The 25,213-nt window shown below is 36.1% G+C and overlaps 1 protein-coding gene across 6 annotated transcripts in view; it reads left to right on the forward strand.

Annotated features, from left to right (window-relative positions):
• CACNA2D1 (calcium voltage-gated channel auxiliary subunit alpha2delta 1) overlaps nt 1-25,213 on the forward strand; it is a 472,005-nt gene that overhangs the window by 342,445 nt on the left and 104,347 nt on the right. For all 6 annotated transcript variants that reach the window (XM_037066145.1, XM_037066146.1, XM_037066147.1 and 3 more), the window contains exons 8-10: nt 4,823-4,892; nt 7,078-7,128; nt 9,671-9,770. In XM_037066145.1, the coding sequence (XP_036922040.1) occupies nt 4,823-4,892; nt 7,078-7,128; nt 9,671-9,770 (221 nt within the window). The remainder of the gene's footprint in view (nt 1-4,822; nt 4,893-7,077; nt 7,129-9,670; nt 9,771-25,213) is intronic.

Raw genomic sequence — 25,213 nt, forward strand, 5'->3', positions numbered from 1 at the left:
TGTTTTGCATATTCTCTTTTTAAAAAGCACTACAATGTAGGCAACTGCAAGATACTTGTATGTAAGTATGCCCGGGATCACCTAATACAGTGCCTTGCATAGAGTGCATAAAAGGTAATTGTTAAATTAAATTGGATAACTGGGTAAAGATCATAGGTACTAGAGCTGTAAACAAGTATCAGAGTAGAACTCAGTCTCCAAATAAAATGAGACTAGTTGGGGTGGGAGGGGGGAGCAGGTGGCCAGTGCAGGAAACATAGAATTATAATTATCTAGACCAGGGGTGTCAAACTCATTTTCACCAGGGGCCACATCAGACTCGTTTGTGGTTGCTTTCAAAGGGCCTAATGTAATTTCAACTCCTTAACAGTTAAGGAGTAGTTTCATTTATTCAGTCCTAAAATTATTTCGGCCCTTCGAAGGCAACCATGAGTTGGTTGTTATATATAACTATATATATATAGTTGTTATATATATATATACAGATATATATATATACGTATATATACATGTATATATATACATATATATATGTATAATGTTACATATGANATAATTATCTAGACCAGGGATGTCAAACTCATTTTCACCAGGGGCCACATCAGACTCGTTTGTGGTTGCTTTCAAAGGGCCTAATGTAATTTCAACTCCTTAACAGTTAAGGAGTAGTTTCATTTATTCAGTCCTAAAATTATTTCGGCCCTTCGAAGGCAACCATGAGTTGGTTGTTATATATAACAACTATATATATATAACAACTATATATATATAGTTGTTATATATATATATATACGTATATATATATATACGTATATATACACATGTATATATATACATGTATATATACACATGTATATATATGTATAATGTTACATATGATCAAATATTATTGCCCAGAGTTTCATCATAGCACTTTGCCATGGCTGAGAGACTTCTCAGAGACTGAGAAGTATAGTTTCTATTAGTCAGTGAAAACTTGAGGAGTGCTGTTACTGGGAGGAAGAAGAAGTGTGCGCTGGAGTGCTGTGCATGTTCCTCTGGCAGTGCAGTCTGCGTAAACTTCCACACATGCACACACTCACCTTCTTCCCACAGGAGATAATCCCAAGCCCCATTAAGTTAGTACATTCAGCTCAATATCTAGTATGTCTGGGTCACACTTGGCTGTGCATGGGGATATGATTTTTCCTAATATGGCTACTTAAAATACAGGAGAATATTAGTTGCTTTCTCTGTATGATTCTCATCACTGCCCAGATAACTACTACACAATGCTGGTGTCTTCTGGATGACCCCAATAAAAACTGCAATTTGTAAAAAGAGAGTAGGGATTACAGAGCAGTCACTGGTCCATGGTACTTACTACAATCCAGCAGGCAAGCAATACCTGCTATTCTTTGCATGAAGTTGGTTTCTCAGCCCATCAGACCACGCCTGATCGTGTTAGCTCTGTAACTCTTTCTGACACATCTGAAGGGCGTGCTTGGGAATGAACAGCTTTTGTAGAAAGTTGTTTTGAGTGCAGGTTTAGAGCCCAAAGTTGCTGTGCATTTTACAACAATTACAAGATTTCTGAAGAATAGATCTGCGGTTTCTTTGGTAACACAAGCAACATCAGCAGCACTTGGTTCACTTCTCATTATTTGTTTTTTCTACTGAGAGTCTTGTGCAAGCAATCTTAGTCCTGAGATTCAGTCTAGAAATTACTAAGTCCAACATCTTTTATGTATTTACTGGGTTGTGAATTTAGTCTGTTTTTCTCTGTCTCATACAGAAGGTGGTTTGCTTAAAGACATTGCTGAAAACACAGAATTTGATGTTATAATAGTAGATCTTACTCATTTTCTAATTGTTCATCTGTATCCGATGCAATGCATAGGCTGCTACTTATTCACCACAATGCTGCCCTCCCATTCCATGGAGAAGTTTTGTTTTTACTTTGTATTGAATTTATTGGAGTGACACGGTTGATAAAGTTGCGTAGGTTTCCAGCACACAGCTCTGTAACACATCATCCGTGTATCGTTTTGTGTGTTCACCACCCCAAGTCAAGTCTCCTTCTGTCACCATTTACCCTCCCGTGACCTTCTACATGCCCCACCCCCGCCCTCTGATAGCCGTCCCCATACTGTTGTCTGTATGAGTCCGTGACTCCTTTTTCCCCCCTCTGCTTAATCCCTTCACCCTTTCCACCAAGCTCCCAGGTTTTGTTTTTTTAAAAATGACTGCCTAGCCAGGGACTGCAATTCTCAGACTGCCTTTGCATCTACAGAGGGCTTACTGTAGAGTTAAATACCTTTTCAAAATCACAGTTCAACAACTGACATAGCACACTTTAAATGTCCTGTGAAGTGGAATTGTAGTTCAATAGATTTCATCAAAGATACACCCACAGTTCATTTTTGATCAGAGGGAAACATTCTTATAAATGTTTTTTTGTCAACCTTAACTTTGGCATTCAGAAATGATCTGCCCACAGTGTAGGCTGTCAATTCCACCCCTTTTCATATCATCCAAAATCTCATTGGAAAGCAAAAGGGACATCGAAACTGAGCAACATTTCCTTTTTGGAGGGATTTTAGGAGTTCTGATTTCTTGTCAAAACTTATCTTTCATTATGCATCATTATGAAACTGATCATTTTAGGGAATTGCACTAAGGTTATTAATCTTTCTACTATTTGATCTTTCATAATTATGGCCTTATCTAAATAATGCACCAGTTAAATGCCACAATGGGATTTTTAACAAATTAACTAGTCATATCAAAGAAGAAGTCACATTATTTATGTCCTAATAATAGATATCTCAGAAGACTTCTAAGAGAAGACTCTTAATGTTTTATATATAAACCAAAAACATACACCTCTTAATGTTTTTATATTTAAGATTATATGCTTTATCATCCATTTTCAACCAGTGTGCCACAATAAATTTTACAATATGCAGTACTTAACTATTTAATCCAGGGCACTGACTGCTTTTCCCTTAGATTGTCAAATAAAAAAAAGGATGTCTGCTAAGACAGCAGTAGTTGTGCGGTATGAATGAAGCAAATTTATACCTATGTGTTGTCAGATTGGCAAAAAATATATTTTTGGTATGCCACAAATTTTAGTAATTAGCTTATGTGTGTCATGAAATAAAAAGGGTTCAAAGTTACTGTGCTATAAGAAAATGGAATGGTCCAGCTTACACTGTAAGTTATGACCCCTTTTCCCATCTTTAAAAATAGATCCAAATTTTATGGAGCTTGGTAATACTGACCACAGTCTATTTCAATTGGCAGTTATAGTGAAAACAAAAATCCTAGATAAATGTGATATGAAAAGAATTCAGAAATCTAATTTAAACGTGACTTTCATCCAGTTTCATTAAATAATTTATCAAATTCATTGGTTAGCCACATTTCACTCATGGTGGCTGACAGAGCTTAAAATTGTGCTGTTGGTAAAAAAAAGTTGCTCACATGCCCAGATCCATTTTCATAGAGCAAGTTAAAAAAAGGTTAGAGCTGAGAGGCAATAAATCTATAACCAGCACAACACATAACTCTGTACTGAAAGTAGGATATAATTTATTTAATATTTTAATTTAAAGTTAAAAATCTAACTTGGGGGTCAGATATTATTCCATAGTCAAAAGTCTCCTGGCATTCCTACCAGCCTGCTACTTGCTTAATTCCAGTTCTACCACAAAAAGAAAAGAAGTAGTGATATTCGTCTCACTGGCTCAAAGTTTCTGCAAATACAAATTGAAAGAATCAAAATAAGTTACTATTTTATTTGCATTGACTATCTCAGGGACTAGCATAGTTGGAAGAGTGCTATATTTAAACTTAGTATTTCACCAAAACATGATTGATTAGCCATTTAAAGTGAATAAATCATTTTATAGTATAGTCATTAATAAGAAGGAGATTTCTCAGTCAAAGAAAAGCTTTGTAGTATATATTTTTTTACATACCCTAATTGGCCTGATTATCTTAGTTGACTAATAAAGCTGATTCTCAGTAAAGTTCTCCATAACTTCCATAGTTTCCCAATAAAGGGCAAGATAGATGGGAAGACATAAGTCATATGAAGTATAATTAGAACTTTTCTCAAGGGTCATAAATCTAAACATGTTAAGGAGAGGACTTTTTCAGCATAAAATTATCTTCCAATTCATCAGTATTTATTGTTCTCCATTAAGTCTAATGGGTGTGTGTGTGTGTGTGTGTGTGTGTGTGTAAAGCTTTGTAACATGTTTTAATTAAAATATAGTTTTAATTAGAATAAGTATAAATTAATTACATTAAAAATCAATGCAGTTAGACAAAGAAGTTCTTCCTCTGATTACTGAAAGTGGTAAGGGCTCTGACATGAACAAAAGATTCTTGAACCTATACTTGAATTACTTCAAATCATTTAAATAAATTGAAGGAAAACAGTTTTTGTGGAGTTTTTTTAATTATACTCTAACCTTTTAATTATAGTTTCAAATGGACTGGTCATTATCAAATATATTAATAATAAGGTTAAAAATTATGCAATTGCTTGATAACGATCCAGAAAAAAACACAGTCTTTTTATAGAACAAGTTAGTATGACTTTGAATGGAAATATGATTAAATAATTGAAAACATAATTTCTTTGAGTGGCAAAGGAAAAAAATTGTGGCATTAAAATTGTGTATTCCATTTTAACAGTGTTGTGGGTAAGGAGAACGTGTCAAATGTGTTTTGATTTATTTTAAATGCTATTTTTAGAGATTCCTAGTGTTTTGATGTAATTCCTCTAATTTTTAATGTAACTTTTATGCCCTCCCCCTGTCTTTCAAAGCTTCTCCATGGGTTGATAATAGCCGAACTCCAAATAAAATTGACCTTTATGATGTACGCAGAAGACCATGGTAAGGATTTTAGGTTGTTATGAAAAGACAAAATAGACAAAAGGAGGTTACTTTTTTGTTGTTAAAAAGTTGGAGGAGATGTTTCCATTAGCAGGGTGAATACCATCTAAGTATTTAGAAGGCTCGGGTATTTTTTAAATTTTCATCAATCTATAAGGTAAAGGTAAATGAAGAAGATAAGTTCGCATGAGAACAATAGTGAATGTTGTTGAAATTAATTATCAAATTCATTTCAAATGGACTACTGAAGTTTTGTACTCAATTTTATCTTCAAAACTCTCCTGGCTTTTAGGGATTTCTATTGAAAGCCCTCCAGTTTGCCTGAGGTGCATCTCTCTGTGGGCATCTAGTCTGACTGGAGGTAGCTCAGCTCAGACAGGTGCCCATGAGAACTGGCCCCGAGCTATGTGAGCTGCTCCTTGTCATAGTTCTATTGCTTAGGTTTGTTTTCCCAAAAAGAAGTATTATTTGTTTCTTACTACCAAAGCAACTCATCTTCCTAAGTAAAACTAAAAAAACTTAAGTATAACTCATAATTTCACAACTGATGTGCTTTGAGTTTTTAAAAAATATATTTAATGTATAGATGTTACTTTTTTAATTAGTTCACATTATATAAAATATACTGCTTTTGTAACCTACTCTTTTCATGCCAATACCTTTGAGTACCTATTCCTAAGAGACACACTTAATGTCACTTTAAAAGAATGACTGTGAAGTAACTATTTAAAAGTCCCCTATTATTGGACATTTAGATTACTTTTTAACTTTTTGCTAGGGTTCAGACAAATTCTAAGACCTAATGGTTGATTCAAGTAAATGTATTTAAAACTTTTAAGATGCCTTGTTAAATGCTCCAGTGGCAATTTATATGAATACCAACCATGTATAATAAATTGTGCAAGATATTAGTAATCCACATATTATGCTTGTTAATATTTCTCCAAGTGTGGTGGCTGTGAAACAATGTGTTGTTGAATGGTGGCAAAGATGATGGTATCAGATGGTTTGGGTTCAGGTACCAGTTGTTTTGGGGAAACTAAAAAGCTAGGTGCCAAACAGAAGAGGCAGACAATCTTCTATCCCCTCATCTCCCCATTAACGGGCACGCCTGGACCATTTGCTAATGTGCTAGACATGAGCTAGATTTGCCATGGGAATATCCCAGCAACCCTTTCCTTTACTTTCTTATAGAGAAACAAACTTGGGTGCAAGTTATGAACTCTGTTTCATGAACACGCAGTCCTGAATAGGTGGTAACGGTACTGGATGTTGTCTGGGAACTAACTGACACGTTATCTGGTAGCCTTTTGAGAAGTAAAATTTAGAGTCATGAATAAAGAAGCATCGGGGAAAAGGAGAAAGTTGAGTTCAGGTTCAGCCCTTCCAGTTGGGGAAATTAGGTCCCTGTGCTCAGTCACTCTGTGGCTTGGCGCCATAAACTTTGGGATCATTCACCTGCAGTTACATTTATCTCTTTATGGTTCCTGAACTACCTGAGTAAGGCTCTCCTATAGTCTTTTTTAAATGCAAAGTTTCTAATTCTGTAGGTCTGGGTTGAATTTGGGAATCAAATCCAACAAACTCTCCAGGTGATTCTTAGATACTGTCAGGTTTGAGAGCCACCCCTGGGAACTCTTGGAAATAAAATTATATATTCTCCTGTTTAATTTCTTTATTGTTCCTTTTATTTCTCTTCTGTTGATGTTGCTCTTTCATGTCCCTAGATAATGTACATGTATTTTTGTGTTGACCACATGTATTTAAAATATGACATAGCCTTGTTATTATTTGCTAAAATTATTATTCTATCGAATGTGCTTTAAACCATGTGGTCAACAAATTGAAGTTAAGGATTTTTTTTTCTGGAAAATGCCCTTCTAGAATTAAAGTACTTTTTCTCTTGGTATAAAAACACATTTCTTTATCTTCTTAAATAGACATCTGAAAAACATTATTGAAGCATCAAGCCCCTGATGTATCTACTGATATGTTAAATATAGCTTTTTAAATATTGACAATGTAAAACTATAAATGAAAGAGCAGAGTATTGTTGACTGAGAGAGAATGGAAACAGGTCTGTTTGGAAAATGCTTTATCTCAGAGATCAGTAAATATCAGCTTAACAAGTGTCAATGTTTGATATTTTGAGAGAGAAAACGTATTTATTCGGTATTTGTTTCAGGTACATCCAAGGAGCTGCATCTCCTAAAGACATGCTTATTCTGGTTGATGTGTGAGTAGTTGAATAATACATACTTATTTGTGTGCTGAGAATACAGGGTGAATTCATAGATAAAGGTAATCTGCTGGTACTGAGAAATGATGGTGTATGAGGGGAAAAAAACAACTAGTGATCATGATTACTTTTATGTCCAGACAAAGAAATCATATTAACAGCAACAAAACAAACACAAATTCTTTTATTGAAAATGAGAAGAATCTGTGTTGGAATTAAAAATGATGGAATGGCATGGTTTTAAAGTATGAGATTTTTGAAAATTTATTCATTTGCTTCTAATTTTTGGCTTTATAATTAAAATGACCTTACAGGGTTGTCAAAACTAAAAAATTCTCACTACCCACCCCCCAAATGAGAATCATTTAGCTAGCATCTAGTGATTAAAGATTCAAATAACTGAGGATTTGGGCCACAAAACAGATAAACATTAAATGTATTAAATGTACATACTGGGATTTTTTTCAGGGAAATGCTAATGTATAAGAAAGAATTCCAGGACTTTTTATATTGGTAATTTTATGTGTTACATTGCTTCAAGTTAAGGGGTGGGTGGGTGTGCCTATGTGCGTATAATCCTCCAATGAAGTTGAAGATGAAATGGTGAAGCTTAGAAAAGAATATGTCCTGCTATAGAGATTTTGTTTTCAAGTGTCATACCAATGAATAAAAACTATGTATAAAATGCTTTGATTATTTTCCCTGATAAAATCCAGTGTTTTGTAGGCAACTAAATTCATACCACATTCTTAAATCAACATTTGAAAATTTCTCCTTTTTAACTTAAAGTAAATAATTTCAAAACCTTATAACCTAGCCTGAGAAGAGAAGATAAATGAATTAGATAAATATAACTTAAATATTAATTCTCACTTCATTTGTTAAAATGCATTTAAGCCACATCTTGTACTAAATTATTGTGAAGTCTATAGCATACTGGAATCCTTGATATACTCCTTAAGTATAAAACTATATGGTAATTTAATATATTATAATCCTATTGGACATATGATGATTTCCAGAAATAATTGCTCCTGTTAAAATATTTAGAACCCATAAGGATATCTTAAAGTTGAAAATTTATATGAGGTTAAAAATGTCATTTTAAAAATTATTTCAGCATAAATATTGAGTGTTTCATCACATATGCAGTGTCATAATAGAGACTCAAAGACAGTTAAGATGTGTTCCCTGATCTCAGAGATAAATCAAATGTACTAGTAAAACTAAACCATATTTACAAATAACTAAAATAACATAGAAGGTAAGAGACCTCAGATATGCCATAGAGATAAAGGGGTACAAGGAGAGAGAGCACTTTGATTTAAAGTATCAGAAAATACTTCACAAAGAAGCCAAAATTAGAATTTAACTGCCAGGCCTGGGAGGGGAGGGGAGAGAGAGTGGGATTTGGGGTGGAAGAATTGACAGAAGCAGAGTGGCTTAGGTAAGGACATCAGGAGCAGCTGTCTCAAGAAGGTGATGGATGGATGCAGAGAGGATTATGGAAGCTGTTGAATAAAGGGCTAGTGAGATTGTTGGATATTTAGTGAGTAACTATGAATTATGAAATGTATTAAGTTGCCAGAATGTTCACTTGTTAGCATGGGGAAGAGAGGGGACTAGGAGCTGGATTAGTGGCCTTTACCCTACTTCAGGGTCTTCGGGTGATGAAGGCCTGAGCCAGAGTGAAGATAGGATGGAGAGGCGGGCACTGCCGTGGGAACACTGTGGAGTGGAGTGAATCAGGATGATTGTCTGAAAGGGTAGGAAGACTGAGAGGGAGGAGGAAATTGGATGACTAAGACTCTTGGTACCAAGAACGTAAGTGGGAAAGGAAAATATGTTTGGGAGTAATTTGTCTTTTCTGACATTGAACCTGTAGTTATTTAACAAGCAGCAAAGTGTAAAACAGAGAGAAAGTTGGAGGCTAGAGATGTGGAATTGGGAGTAACTTGTCTTGAATCGGGCCCCACAAATCCGTGAGGTCGTCACTGAAGATTGTAGAATGTGTAATGATGAGACAAATGACTAATCCCCAGAAAATATGTACTCTAGAATACAAAACAAGGCATCTTGTTCCTCTCAAAATCTGTGTTATCGTAATTGTTATGCTGCTTTATAATGATCAGTTGAATCAAGTCAAACTGTGGGTCCCTTAGCAGTGACTTTATCTGTTAACCTAAAGAGGTTGAAACCCTCACTTCTGACTTGGCTAACTAAGCTGGTATTCAGTATAGGTTTCCTGAATACGTGGACATGCCGTAAGTATCCACATTTTCTTAAAATTGCCATGTGACTGTTAATTTCTATCACTGTGTTTAGAAAGATACACATTGCGATGCTGGTATGAAAGACAAGATTTCCTTATTTCCACTCTATTAAAAATAGGACTTGTTTTACTACTGATTTTTTAAGGACCAAATTATTTGAAGGTTATATGAAGATCTAGATTCAGTGCACAAACTGCCTTTACTTAGGGTGTCCTTTGTTGACTGCATATGTGATCATTAACCTGCATGGACCCATCTTTTTATAGGAGTGGAAGTGTTAGTGGATTGACACTTAAACTGATCCGAACATCTGTCTCCGAAATGTTGGAAACCCTCTCAGATGACGATTTTGTGAATGTAGCTTCAGTAAGTATAAGATGACTTCACTTTTGATGAATTAAATCAGCAATTTCTATCTCCTTCTGCCTTTAAATACTCCATAGTGTTTTATCATAGAAAGGCTGAGATATATCTAACCTATTACATGTTATCTCACTGAGCTGTTCCGATCTTGTTACTAATTCTCTGTTTCTATGCCAAGGCCATTTTGTATTGGGGTTTTTTAAAAGATTTTATTTATTTGTGTGTTTGTTTTTAGAGAGAGGAGAAAGGAGGGAGAAAAACTCAGTGTGTGGTTACCTCTCACACATCCCCGACTGAAGACCTGGCCCACAACCCAGGCATGTGCCCTGACTGGGAATTGAACCTGGAACCCTTTGGTTCGCAGTCGGGCACTCAATCCATGAACCACACCAGCCAGAGCAAACCAAGGTCCTTTTTGAATGTCTAAGGTTTTACCCATGAATAAAGTAATTGAAGTAATAAATGTGAAAGAAAAACATTACATATATTCTCCTTCACTCAGAGAAGTGACATATAAACCCTTGTGCTCATTGATAGCATTCTAACTCCTAATAAAAGTTTTATTTCCATTTAACAAGAAAACAAATAGATATTTGAATGTGCTTCTTTTAAAGTTTTATTTCTCCAGAACCATCGTGGACCTTCCCACTCATAGAGTGTACTGAACTCTGAAAGAAATAGAATAGAACAGATTCAGTGTTACCAGGTTTCATTTTAATTTATAAAACTTAGGCAAAAAAGAAGTCATGGTTGTTTACTGATGGATATAATTCACAGTTGAAATGGATGTACTCATAGAGGTGAAGGTGAGGGAAGAGGAATGTGTGTATTGAACACAGAAGAGCGGGTCTGTCTCTGAAACCCCGAGGAGGAAGACGTTAAAGCCTCTGGCCTGCCGTGGATTCTCTGCTTTCACGGAGAGGGCAACCCTGGGGGCGAGAAGAAGGGAGGAGAGCAGGTCATAATCCCTTGTCACCCAGAGTTCCAGGTACCTAGACTAATGATATTTACTGAGAGGAAGCGGCTTGTTCCTAAAATGCTTCTTGTGTTATATCCCTGGCTAAGAGTAACTATAGCAAATAGAACCCGGGATCAACAAGGTAAGACTCCTTGAAAAAATGTCTGTAGGTAATAGTACTTTCTGGCTATTCCATAGATTAAAGCTATTGCATAGATTAAATAGTCTTGCTATACAAGGAACCCTACAAACCTCCTTCTGAGATCTCTTTTCATCTGGACAAAAGGGGTTTCTCTGATATAGTAAGAAAGGACCCGTTTTATATTTTCTAGAGCTGCCATACAGAATAGTATAGACTGGATATCTTAAACTATAGAAATACATTTTCTCATAGTTCTGGAGGTCAGAAGTCCAAGACCAGGGTGCCAGCAGGGTCTCCTTCTCCTGAGTCCTCTTTCCTTGGCTCACGATGGCTGCCTAGTTGCGGGCTCTTCACACAGTTCTCTCTGTGTACATGCACACCCCTGGTGTTTTTTCCTTTTCTCGTAAGGACACCAGTCATATTGGATGATGTTGCTAACCTAACTGTCTCAGTTTAACTTAATCACATATTTAAAGACCTTATCTTCAGGCATGGCTACATTCTGTGGTACTGGGTTGGGGCTTCACCATATGAATTTCAGGGGGAAACGATTCAGCCTAAAACATCTGGGCTCCACCCTCTATATGCAGATCTTTTTCTGCTTCTTCTAAATCTTTAGGAATCTTTAGCTTATCTGTATCCTTGATATTATTTAGTTAAACTTGATACTACGAACGATCTATGATTCATGTTAATCTCATTTTACATTCTGACCCTGTCTGTTACCACTTATTCAACAAAATGCAATGCTTTATCTCTCAAATAAAATGATGAGAAAAGATAGTCATTTAGTTTTAGTTCTACATAAACATATTGTTTATTAAAAAGACATTGTAATGGTTACTAATAAATTATTATCTTAGACATAGCAAGAGAAAATTATAAAATATTAAATTCAGTACAGATTTGATATAGCTAATGGAATTTATATAAGATAAGCAGATATTATTGTGGTTAATATCTTAATCTTTTTTCTGATCCTCACTCATGACTTCAAATGGAAGTAGTTAAGTTGGGCACTATTCCAGGAAACACTACCAGTTAAGGATTGGGGAGGGGAGTGAGGCCAAGGAATACACAAAGGAAACAAATAAAATGAGTTTATTTCAATTTAGAATAGCTAACTCCTATCCTCCTCAAACTATTTCAGAAAATTCAAGAAGAGGGAAAACTCCCAAACTATTTTTATGAGGTCAGTATTATCCTAATTCCAAAATCAAGTAAAGGTACAACAAAGAAAAAAAGTACAGGTCAACATCACTGATGAACTTAGACACTAAAATCCTCAACAAAATATTGGCACTCCAGATAGAGTGCCAATATTTGGCCAATAAACCCGGGCAGTCTAACAGATCGAGCAATACATTCAAAATATCATGCAACATGATCAAGTGGGATTCATCCCGGGGATGCAAGAATGGTACAATATTTGAAAAAGGGTGTCTCTTTGACAATTGATACTATGTTGAAGACTCAGCATTGGGCAATTTCCAATGGCTTGGTTATTCCCTAGTGGCAGTAGCTACATCACACTTGGTGAGAAAGAGCCCATGCTTTTAAGCTCATGTATATCCTCTTTCTATGTGCTACCAAGCCGCTTCATTCATGGGCTCATTTTGCAAGTACTACAGTTGCCACATACACAGGCTGGATGACGTCCAATGAACAAATCTTCTCTTCCCCCCAGCAGTTCATTACCTTCTGTGTGATGAACGCTCTCTAGTATTCATGATATGAGACAAAAAGATTTGCACATTTCATGCACACACCTATAGGTACAGCCTCAAGCTTTTTTGCCAGAACTCTTTGTTTGGAGAAGGTCTTCTGATCTTGCACCTTCAGGGACACTGGCGAACCAGCCAAGCCTTTGCCACTGAGCAGGAGTCTTTGTGTTTTTCCATCTCAGGATACTTCTTCCTCTACACCAGGCTGATGACCAGGTAGAATTTGCCTCAAGATGTCTAACATCCCTTTTCTTGCATGCTCTCTCAGTATGTGCTGGATCGCATTAGGTAGCTCTTGCATCTTTTTTGTTGAACATTCATTCTCCTTTTGTTTTCCTGGGCCAGACAACTACATTTTCATTTGGGTTATATGGAGACCTGACTTATACTTTGCCTAGCACCGTGAGGGGAGATGGGATTAGGTCTTAAGGAGAGCAAGACCTAATCGATATTTCACGATCTTTAGGAACAAACTACTGTGCTCCAGGGGCAAGTGTTTCCTCTGCCTATTCAGAGGAAATTCTGGCAGTTCAGTGTTCTCAGTTGCATCTACTCAGATGTCCTCTTTCTTATTTTAGGGCTCTATTCTTTGCCAATCAGTGTCCTGACTTTGCTATAGAAACCTGCCAAAGCTATGAATGCAGCCTCTCTTATAACATGACTCTCAAAAGCAATTTATGTTCTATTTCTAGCATACATTGACTTTCTCACAATAGGAGATGAAAATCTATTAGCTACCGTAGAAGTCTATTGGCTTTTACACTTTGTCCTTAGTTACTACTTGGCTGACCTTAGGTTGTCATTTTTTAAATGAGTTGAACAACAACCAACCAACTCCCAGCCCTTATGATTATTACTATATTTCTCAAATGCTCAGTGCCTCTTCTTCAGTCTATATTGTGTTACACACACCACAGATGAAAATCTTAGCAAATGTTAGCAAAAGCTTAGCAAAAGCTTAGCAAATGCTATAGCCTCAGAAGGGTTTTTTTTTTTTAACTCCAGTTATGATTGAGATACAGACAGTTACTAGTGGAGTGTTTGTTACCATATGGCTGGTGAGTGATTTAGTTCTAGAATCAACCAGTGAATGTGTAAATAAGTGGAACAGAAGATTCTGAGGATCTGCTTTCTCAGACCACTGTGTATATCAACTTAGATTGCTTTTCCCAGAAATAGTCCCCGAGATGAGGACTTAAGTAAACATGGTTTATTTGGAAAGTAATTCTAGGAAAGACAGAGATATGTGAGAAGGAAAACAAAAGAGAAAAAAGAGAGAAATCTAACAGAGAGAATGAGTTATCAAACATATTACCACTCTAAGTGAAAATTAATCCTCTGGGCATTTCAGAGAACCAGTGTAGATTACATGGATCAGAGAAAATGTGCTGGGGTGTTTAAAGTTAGTGGTCGCTCCCAAGGATGTTCATTTTCTGGTGTTCCCAATCCTTCACTGCATAGGCAAAGGTCTTCCAGAAAACCCGGGCAGCTAAATTTGAGCTGGCAGGCATGAAAATACATATGGAACACCAAAAGCAGCTGCCTCAATTAAAAACTGAATAATACTATTACTTTTTTAAAATTTCTGACTCAATAATACAGGTAGCTTTGAATAAACTTTATGCTTTCAACATTAGGCTAACAGCTAGTGACTTTTTTCCTAATTAAAGAACTTACATGGGATTGACATTGAGATTTTTAATGCCTGACAAGTTTTAAAGACCATTATTTTTCCTAAAAATATGATGGTTGGTAAATTTGTATTTTTTTAAGGAAATTGCTAACTAACTCCATAAGAAAAACAATAGCAAGATATTTCCTTGTGACTTCTGTGAACCAAGACTTAATTGGCTCATTGACAGCTCTTTGTAAATTTTTACTTGGGGTGAATTGACTATGGGAGCTAAAAGCAAATGGGCAAATAAAGTATGTTGCTTATAGAAAAAACTGGGAGTGCATTTAATCTAGAAATAATGTATCTCAATACCCCTAGTTAAAACTTAGGAAAGTATCTCAGTTACGTAGTCAAACATAGGGAAGAAGAGTGATATTGAAGGATGCACAACTCATGCAAACTGTAAGGCAGATATTGTAGGGTGGTATTGGAATGATGGAGTCATGATTTCCCACTATATCCCCAAAGAAATTTACTGCTGGTCTCAGCTCCTAATATATTGCCTTGTTTAGTTTATATTAGTTACTTTAATTTACTGTAGTAGTTTATGGTCCTTATTTATCTTAAGGGGATAAATATTTTTTCAACTCTACTTGAAATTTCTTATTAACTATACATTTTATTTTTATAATTTCAGAATAATCATTAATACATTTTTATGATTGAAATCTCACTAAATGATTTTAAGTAGTTGTATCATTCCTGACATAGATTTGTACTTGAAAAAATCAAAATGAATAAAATTTAAAGTAGACACATGTTCTTTATTTATCTTATGTGTATATTAATCTTTAGTTTAATCACAAATCTTAGGGAACTACTAGAGTTACTTTTTAGACACTACTCATATGACAGGAACTGTTCTATGTATTTTTAATGGTAACTCATTCAATCTTTACACCAAACTTGTGATGTAGATAATATTGTTATATTTAATTTTACAGATAAAGAAAGGAAACTTTTAGTAAATTTCCAAAAAAAGAAGACAGGATTGGAGACTAGCCATCTTTGTTGAGTCTAGATTTAACCACAAAGTAATGGGGTTAAAATCTAAAGAAAATATAAAATAAGCATACTAACTTTATCACAAAATCTGCTATATTTAAATAAATGTCCAAGATGTTAGAATTCTTAGAAATTCTAATATAAAAATTGGGTTATGAAAACAAAGAGAAATAATTCTTTTAAAATCTGTATTTATTATTTTTAAAGAAGAATATGATTTATGTTCTGGTAGAAGAAATCTCTTAGGAAATTTGCTGTATTTTGACTTGAAAATGCATACATGAATTAGATTACTCTTATAATTGCACATAAACACTTAAACCCTATATCTGGGCCACATTTTTTGCCTAAGCAACATATCTTCTTTGTGTTTATTTATTTAAATATTTTATTTATTTATTTTTAGAGAAATGGGAAGGGAAGGCAAGAGAGAGGAAAAGAAACATCAATGTGTGGTTGCTTCTCACATGCCCCCTACTGGGGACTTGTCCCTCAATGCAGGCATGTGCCCTGACTGGGAATTGAACCAGTGACCCTTTGGTTCACAAGTCGGCACTCAGTCCATTGTGCCACACCAGCCATGGCTGTATGTTTATTTACTTCCCTTATTATGCATTTTGGTTTTTATTAACCTCACATATTATTTTAAATTTATATTGCCAGCCACATTAACTTAATAGTTTAAAAGAGTTCTTCAATTTTATTCATTATTTTTTATTAAGGGGTATAGAATATTTAAAATTGATATATTTAAAGATAATTAATTCTTATATAATATTTTGGTGAGAAAAATAAAATTGTACTTTTGTCTTTAACAGACATTGATTCTCATTAAATATAAACTTAACAATTTAATGGTATAAAAATTCTAAGGAATTTCAAATTATACTTATGTGTGAGTGTGTGTGTGTATGCACACATGTGCATGTATTTTTCTTAATTTTCTCCCTTCAATTGTTTGAAAGTCTACAAAAGAAACCATATTACATTTAGCTTTTGTGACTTCAGGGAGGCATAGTAATAAGGCACTTTTGAAAGCTGGTAGTGACTTATATACTCAACTTTGAAAGTAACTTTTCTACAAAGCCCTTATGTATCACCCATCACCCACTTACCCAAAATGTCAGTCCTCCAAAGAGTTGTTCATCTACATATTTTTCAAAGTGACTAGGATCACCAGACAGAAAAATCAAGAGGTTTTTCATTTTTAGGTTTATATTTCTAAGTTTCTGATATTTAAGGAACAGAACTTTTTTTGCTTAAATCATATATATGAATTCTGTCAGGAAAAGTCCAGCAATTATTAATATAAGGAGAGTGGTTTGTGAGACATCAATGTAACCTGGCAGCCAAGTAGAATGGACTGGAATGCTCATGCACAAACAATGACGCCTTCACTTTACTAGTCAGTGGGAGCAGTAGATGCCATTGAATGAGCACGTGTACTGTGTGGCCTTCACATTCAAAATGACTGAGTGAGTGGAGCAACAAATCTGCATCAGATCTTGCATTAAGCTTGAATATTCCTCTGTGGAAATTATTTGGATTGATGATTCAAGAAGGCTGCAGCTATGGGCAACTGGTGAGTGGCAGCTTTATCACATGCAGAGTTCTTTGGCTAAACATCGTATCACCCAGGTGACTCAGCCCTAATGTAGCCCAGATTTGGCACTCTGGGACTTCTGGCTTTTCCCAAAACTAAAGTCACCTTTGAAAGGGAAGAGATTTCAGACTGTTGATGAAACAGGAAAATACAACAGGGCAGCTGATGGTAACTGGGAAAACTGTGTGAGGTTCCAAGATGCCTACTTTGAAGGGGACTGAGGTGTCATTGCCCTGTGTACAATGGTTCTTGTATCTTGTATCTTCAATAAATGTCTCTATTTTTCATATTACATGGCTGTATACCTTCTGGAAAAATCTTGTAATATGTCAGGATGAATGCTGCATCATTTCCTAGTGTTTCTGTTGTTTCCAGTGCTGTTTTTTGTTACAGAGGAGAAGCTTGCTGTTAGCAAATCTCAGACGCAAGCCTTGTGTAACTATTTTTTCATTAATCCAGTTATACACTCTGATCAAAGTAAGTGGTAGATGGTGGGAGCAGCAGTTCAATTGCAGCATGTTCTGATTTACAGGCAAAATTTCAAATCCGACACAAGAGTGGCATTTGTCTCCAAAAGTGAAGAAGTTTATTTAACACTTTAGGTATAAAGTTGCAAGCCAATGGATAATGAAAGAAAGAAAAATGTAGGCTGAGTATGGACAATATGACAAATTAGCAACCAAACAAGGTGGTCATATATTTCCCTAAAATCACATATCTCCTTACTGAAGAATGAGATGCAAATGTCATGATTACATTAAGGATCCTTGAGTCGACTTTCTTCCCGAAAGCTTTTCTAATTTGCATTCGTTATAAAATGCTGTTTTCTACTAGTCATCAGAAATAAATAATCAAAATATAATTCCTTATAATATACTTGGTATTAATTGTGAGAAAGCGTCTTTATTTTCTTAGTAAGCCCTCCCCTCTGCCTAGACTGGAGTCAGTCAACAACAGTTTAGGAGTGACAATCTCCCAATGTAGTGCAAAATGAGAGGTGAGGCACCGAAGCCACTATTGGGAGTGGGGAGGAGATGATCATGACCTGGTGACAACATTAGTATGGCTCACCTCTTGTTAAGTGACCAACTTCCCACTCTTCTCCGACAATTCTGCCTCTTAGATGTACTCACTGAATTGTACAGGAGTCATGTCTGACCTGTAAAACTGCTAGTTACATGACCTTGTACAGGTTATGAAAGGCTTATAAATCTTGCTCTTTGAAAAGGACAGAATTGTATTTAACTTGCCAAAATATTATTGAGCACCAAATGAAATGATACACGTAAAGTGCTTTTATAGGGCATTATTGTTGTTGTTATCATCATATTCTTCCAGGACTTGTCTACCAACTGTCCAGAGACAGTTCTTCACAAATCTGTCACATTTCTTCAAGAATTAACAACCTATCTGCTCAGATTTATGCACGTTCCAGGATGGGGAAGGTAGAAATGTCTTCTTCCTCAGAAGAGATTTACATTGTAGAGTAAGATATTGTTCCTCTGACCTGGCCAGTGTGGCTCAGTCGGTTGGAGTGTCATCCTGCAAATCAAAGGGTTGCAGTTCAACTTCCAGTCAGGGCACATAGCCTAGGCTGCAGGTTCAATCCCTGGATGTGACTAGTGTGAGGCAGCCAATTGTTGTTTCTCTCTGGCATTGATGTTTCTCTCCCTTCCTTTCTCTCCCTCCTTCCCCTATCTCTAAAACCAATGGGCATATACTCAGGTGAGGATTAAAGAAAAAAAGATGTGGTCTCTTGCTGGTCAGGATCAGGGGCTTCCTCATCATGGGATTTCTTGCCTGAAACACACCTATGGCAGGTGCAGATGACCTCTGGCCCTTCTCTTGTCTACCTGAGGGAACTAGGATTTGGGTGCAAATAGAGTCTGGCACAAATAACACTGATTTTTTTTATTATAAAGTCGCAAGCATGCACTTCTATAACATCACAATATCACACCCAAGCACACCCTATGGCATTTTAGGTGAAAGGTTCAAATTGCTGTCCATCTCATGTGACACATTCACTTACCCTACCAACCACACTCACACAGGTGTTATTCCTGTGGACCCTGTAGATCTCACTCTGGCTACTGCCTTTTGTCTCTGGCCAGGACTTGTATATTTTTGCTGGTATCTCTGAAACTGTAGGAGACTAACTCCTTAGCTTGCAAGTAGGATGAGATCTCAGGCACTTGCCAGTTCTTGACCTGGCAGTTTAACACCAATGAATGTCAGAGTGGGAGTTGTTTAAATACGGATTTGCACGGTGTCTGCGAGAAAGACATGATTTGGATTGTTCCCTTTCCTATGAGCTTTAATTTATAGTTTTCCTTCTGAAATATGCCTAATGGCTTTCTCAGTAATTTAGGAACTTTTCTGCATGTGATAATGAGCACTGTTGTAAGTTATTGCACCATTTACATTTAAGAGTTATTTTTATACCCTTCCAAAACATGCCCCATTTTTGCCAGGGATCAAGTAAAATAAAAGATATTTGGCATGCCGATACAGTTTTCTGACAGATGAATTCTAAGAGACTTACTGCATTTCGTGTTTTATAGAATAGTCATCCATTTAGATTTCGGGAGAACTTTATGTTGATTCGTATCTCATTTGTGTGAACAGATGAGTATATTATAGTTTATACCTTGCTACTTAAAGAAGGGCCCTAGCTAAGCCACATGAGCAGCACCTGGCAGCTGGTGAGAACTGCAGAATCTCAAACACCACCCAGGTCTAAAGACCCTGTACCTGCATTTAGCACGTCCCCCAAGCAATTCCTCAGCGATGAGGAAACAAGGGAATCTGGGTGCCTTAGGGAGCGCATTTGCAAAGCTCTGGGCATCTGCCTGGGGCTTCTATAAATAATCATGATTATTATTGATTTAGATTTTAATATCTTGGTACTTCATAGAATTATCACTGCTATGGATATTTATGCATGTTTTTATTTTGTAGCTATTTGCTTTTTGGAGGATGGTATTAAAAAAAGAAGAAGGAGTAAAATTAAGTTTATTTAAAAAAACTCAAGCTCCATCTCATACTTTTTCAAGTAAATATGGTTGCTTTTTAAAATTTCTTCACTTAAATTCCACACAAAAGAAATTATAGACTGTGAAGGAAAAAAAACAAAATAAAGGACAAATTTAGGGATTATAATAACAGGACAAGTAGTCAAGGTTATTTAGTTAAAAAAGAGAGAGATTGCCAAAGGATAACTTAATTGCTTTGCAAATAAAAAGAGAGTTTATAGGAAGGTGTTGACAAGCATGATAAATATTTTTCCATTAATTATATGGTACACTAAAGATGCATTTTAGTACTTAGAAATTAGTTGCACTTTGTAGTTTTAGAAATAGCAAAGAGATACTTATGGTGAGGCAGAGGGAATACTTTTAAAACTAAGCTATTTTAAAAATATAAAAGTTACTGACTTATTTGCTGGGGGCTTGAAGGACTAGGAAAAGACTCCATGCCCAGTAAGCACAAATGAGTCATGAAGAGTCAGTAAAATTCTCCAAAGTACCTTTATTCATTTACTTCTGTGTTACAGCAAAGAGGTGGGCTAGGGCTGATCTGAACTGTATAGCCTTAGCAGAGTTGCTAAGTTATTTCAGTAAATTAAACTATCATATTGGCTACTAATTATTTAGCAGGTATAAAGTGATACTAAGGTACGTATTAGTAAATGCATATGTTTTACTTTAAATTTTGAATAGCGAAAATCCCATTTCAGCGAATTCTTAAGGGACTAAAAAAGCATTTTAAGAATTTTGACATCTACACTAGAGCTTGAAGACATGCACTAACACATGAAAATCTTTTTGTAGTATGTTCCATTGTGAAGAGCTTTGTCACAGTGACAGTTTTCATGCTATCTTATAAATTTTAGATACAAATATTGGCATTTGCTTTTTCCTACAATTCGCTCATTTTTCTAGTGTTTTGTTAGATGATACATGCTTATGGTACGCTTTAAAATATATTCCAAATTTTTTTCTCTCCTTATGAAATCTCTCCTGCTTAACCCTATGCTCTGTATAGGTATGTTTTTATTAATTTCTGCTATATCATATCCCAAGTTTTTTAATATGTATTTTAAATACATAAACACAAGAGGCCTGTCCAGAAACTATCCAGCCATGTAACTATGAAAAATAGGGGCTTTTGTTGAAGAAGATATAAGATAAGAGAAACACTATACATAGGACAGTAACACCTCACTCCCCTTCATAGTAAGCACCTTGGAACCTCACACAGTTCTCTCAGTTCCCATCAGCCGTCTCATCACATTTTCATGAATTTCATTGATGATTTGAAATCCCTTCCCTTTCAAAGGTGATTTCAGTTTAGGGAAGAGCCAGAAGTCCCAGGGTGCTACATCTGGGCTGTAGTGGGGCTGAGTCACCTGGGTGAATTGATGTTTCACCAAAAACTCTGCATGAGACATGATGAATGAGCAGATGTATTGTTGTGATGAAGCCGGAAATCACCAGTTGCCCATAGCTGTGGCCTTCTGAATCACCCATCTAAATAGTTTCTGTGGAGGACTGTTCAAGCTTAATACACAATTTGATGCAGATTTGTTGCTCTACTCACTTAGTCATTTTGAATCTGACAGCCACACAGTACACAGGCTCACTCAACAGCATCTACTACCCCCATTGACTAGTACAGTGAAGTCCTCATTGTTCACACATGCACATCCCAGTCTACTCTCCTTGGCTGCCAGGTTACATTCATGTTGCTCAAACTATATGTTGTTCTCATTGTATTAACAATGGCTGGACTTTTTCTGGACAGACCTCATATACTCTTATGTTTGATCTCAATAAAATTGAGTTAGGTTGAATATAATTCCTTCAACTTCAGCTGGCCATTTTCTGTTCACCCCAGATGCTATTTTATGTTTAAAAGAACTCACTGGTAATGTTAATAACCTTTGAAAACAGATCAGTTTTTTTCTGGTAGGTGCATGTCTTATAGAGATTCATAAATTAGTAATCACTTCTGTTTACCCTGAGTTTTGATGCTTCACAATGCAGATCATGCTCATCCCCCAGCTTTTCTCAGGTCTTTGCCCAAACGCTTTCTACTCAGACAGACCCTCCTTTGTGACCCTATCTCCAACAGCTTTCCAGCTTTACGTAATCTCTCACTTCAATTATCACCTATCACTTTATCTCACTTTGCTTTTCTTTATAGCATTTCTCTCCACCTGATAGTGTGTATGTGCAGTTTTTTTATTTAATGTATCTACTTCCTTTTATGCCAATAATGGATGATTCTTTGAATATAGAGACATTGTTTTGCTAAAATGTTACTTTATATAGAACGTTTCAAGGCACATAATGGCCCTTTTTGAATTGACCCCACATCTTTTTCAATCATAACCATGCTGGGGTGGAGGAGGGCTACATAGCTATCAGAATTTTATAACAGATTTCAATCAGCGAGTATATATCTTTGTGTTTTTAAATGACTAGAGTCATCTTCAAATATATTATCAGTGTTGCAATATCTGTAAATCCGCAAATACAGTAGTTATGTATGTCCTTCTCATTGTGTTCTTTAGCCAAATCAGGCATCGCCACAACTGCTCTTTTTTCAACTAGGGAAGATGTTCCAAGTAATTACCTGTAAGAACCATAGAAATATTAAACAGATTGGCCAGCTCTGCATCACAGTATTGGTAAAGAGGAAGAGAACAAAGAGTATGCGAACTTTGGTCATTTTATTACAGTTTCATCTTTGGGAGCTGACATCCAGATTTCCACAGGGACATGAAAAAAGTATTTCTAACAGAAATAATACTCATATGATCATTATATCTTAAGAATGGTGGAGAAAACCCTGCCTATATATGTGGTGGGAGGAGAGGTGTGAAGTCAGGATTGCATGGTGGTTGATTTAAAGGTGATTGAGAAACATAACAATCATGTAAAGATAAATGAGGAATCTAAAGAGAAATTACTTCTAAAGCAAAAAACTAAGAGAATAGCACACTTTCAATTGCTTGGAATTCTTTTAAAGGCATATAATGAAAGGTTTAAATGTTTTGAGTACCAGCGTGCAAATAGAATATATTAAAGTGACACTCGGGACCCTTGCAGGAATGTAGTCACTGTTCCAGAGGTCAGGGGGCTGAACTTGGGCTATATTAAAGTTCAAGTTAATGGAAAGAATGGTTTAAAAATTAAAACCTATCAAAAATGTTCATGGACAATGATTTCTAATTATAGGCAAACAAGTTTGTCTTGATAATGCTATCAACCTCTTTACTATTTTATTGTTGCCATTTTTGACATATACATAATTTATTATTCCTACTTATTGGTATACTTTTTTCCTGATAGTTAAAACTATCAGATCTAAATGAGCTGATTTTAGAATGTGAGGGGCTTTCCCTTTTCTTTGAGAAAGGAGAAACCTAAAGTTAAGAAATAATTGAATCAATTGTGGCCATTGATGCTAATTAGTGGCAGCACCTGAACTAGATCTGTTTTTTTTAAATTGAATTTAAAAAATGGAGAGGTTTTTTCTTTTAGCAAAATGAATGCTTTTGAACAGTAGACTCAAGATACTGCACAGGAGCATCCAGTGTCAAGGAACAGCAACTTGATTTGAGGACAGGCGTGTTCAAGCCTCCAAGTGCCCCTAGCAGAGATTGTCCTGGTGTCTCTAACAGTGGGTGACCACACCTTCTGCTTTGCTCTGAACAGAGATTAGTGATAGAAATGAAAATCAAATTTACAACATTAGGAAAAGCCATGAAGTACCTAGTAGTACTTTCATTTTTTTATTTTGTTTAATCGTATTGTATCAGTGATGCTATTACAGTTGTCCCAGTCTTTCCCCCTTTGCCCTCTTCCACCCCAAACCCTCCGGTCCCTCAGGCAATTCCCACACCGTTGTTCATGTCCATGGGTCATGCGTGTAAGTTTGGGGGCTACTCCATTTTCTATGCCGTACTTTACATCTTCCTGGTTATTCTGGAACTACCTATTTGTACTTCTTAATCTCTCATCCCTTCACCCATTCGCCTGTGTCCCCCTCCCATCTTGCAACCATCAAAATGCTTTCTGCATCGTGATTCTATCTCTGTTATTCTTTGCTTAGTTTGTGTTTTAGATTCAATTTTTGAGATGTATGTATTTATTGTCAATTTATTGTTCATAGTTTTGATCTTCTGTTTTTTAAAGAAGTCCCATTAACATTTCATGCAATAATTGTTTGTTGATGATGAACTCCTTTAGTTTTTTCTTTTATAGGAAGCTCTTTATCTGCTCTTCAAATCTAGATGATATCTTTGCTGGGTTGAGCAATCCTGGCTGTAGGTCCCTGATTTTCATAACTTTAAATATTTTTGACCATCTCTTCCAGCCTGCAAAGTTTCTTTTGAGAAATCAGCTGACAGTCTTATGGGAACTCCCCCATGGGAAACTACCTGCTTTACTCTTGGTGCTTTTAAGAGTCTCTCTTTATCTTTAAGTTTTGGCACTTTGGTGTTGATATGTCTTGGAGTGGACCTTTTTGCATCCCTCTTTTCTGGGACTGTGTGCTGCTTCCTAAATTTGCATGTCTATCTCCTTCACCAAATTAGAGAAGTTTTCTTTCACGGTTTATTCAAAGAGATTTCCAGTTTTTAGCTCTTTCTCTTCTTCTGGCACTATTATGATATGAATGTTGAAATGCTTGAAGTTGTCCCAGAGGCTGTGTACACTGTCCTCATTTTTTTAAATTCTTTTTTCTTCTTGTTGTATTGATTGGTTGTTTTTTTCTTCCTTATGTTCCAAACCAGTGATTTGATTCTTGGCTTCATTCATTCTACCTTTGTTTCTCTGTAAATTGTTCTTTATTTCAGTGAATGTATCCTTTGTTTCTGACTGGATCATATTTATGCTCTGTTGTCTTCACTAAGTTTCTTGACCATTGTTATAACTAGTGTTTTGAACTCTACATCTGATAGGTTGCTTACCACTATTTTGTTTAGTCTTTTTCTGGGGTTTTGATCTGTTCTTTCATCTGAGCCATGTTTCTTTCTCTCTTCATTTTGGCAGCCTCTCCATGTTTGTTTCTATATTAGATAGAGCTGCTATGACTCCCTGTCTTGGTATCATGGCCTAATGTCATCGGTGTCCTGTAGGGTCCAGTGGCACAGCCTCCCGTATCACTCAAGCTGGGTAATCAAGGTGTGACCTTTATATGGGCTGAGTACACCCTCTTGTAGTTGAGACTTGGTTGCTGTTGACAGCTCAGTGGGAGGGATTTAAGCAAGCCATTCAGTTGCAAGGATTGGCTGTGACCACTGACCACCAACCTCTGCCCTCTGTGGA

Source organism: Sturnira hondurensis, unplaced genomic scaffold (genome assembly GCF_014824575.4).
Source record: "Sturnira hondurensis isolate 20B ecotype Veracruz unplaced genomic scaffold, ASM1482457v3 Scaffold0016462, whole genome shotgun sequence".
Taxonomy (NCBI): domain Eukaryota; kingdom Metazoa; phylum Chordata; class Mammalia; order Chiroptera; family Phyllostomidae; genus Sturnira; species Sturnira hondurensis.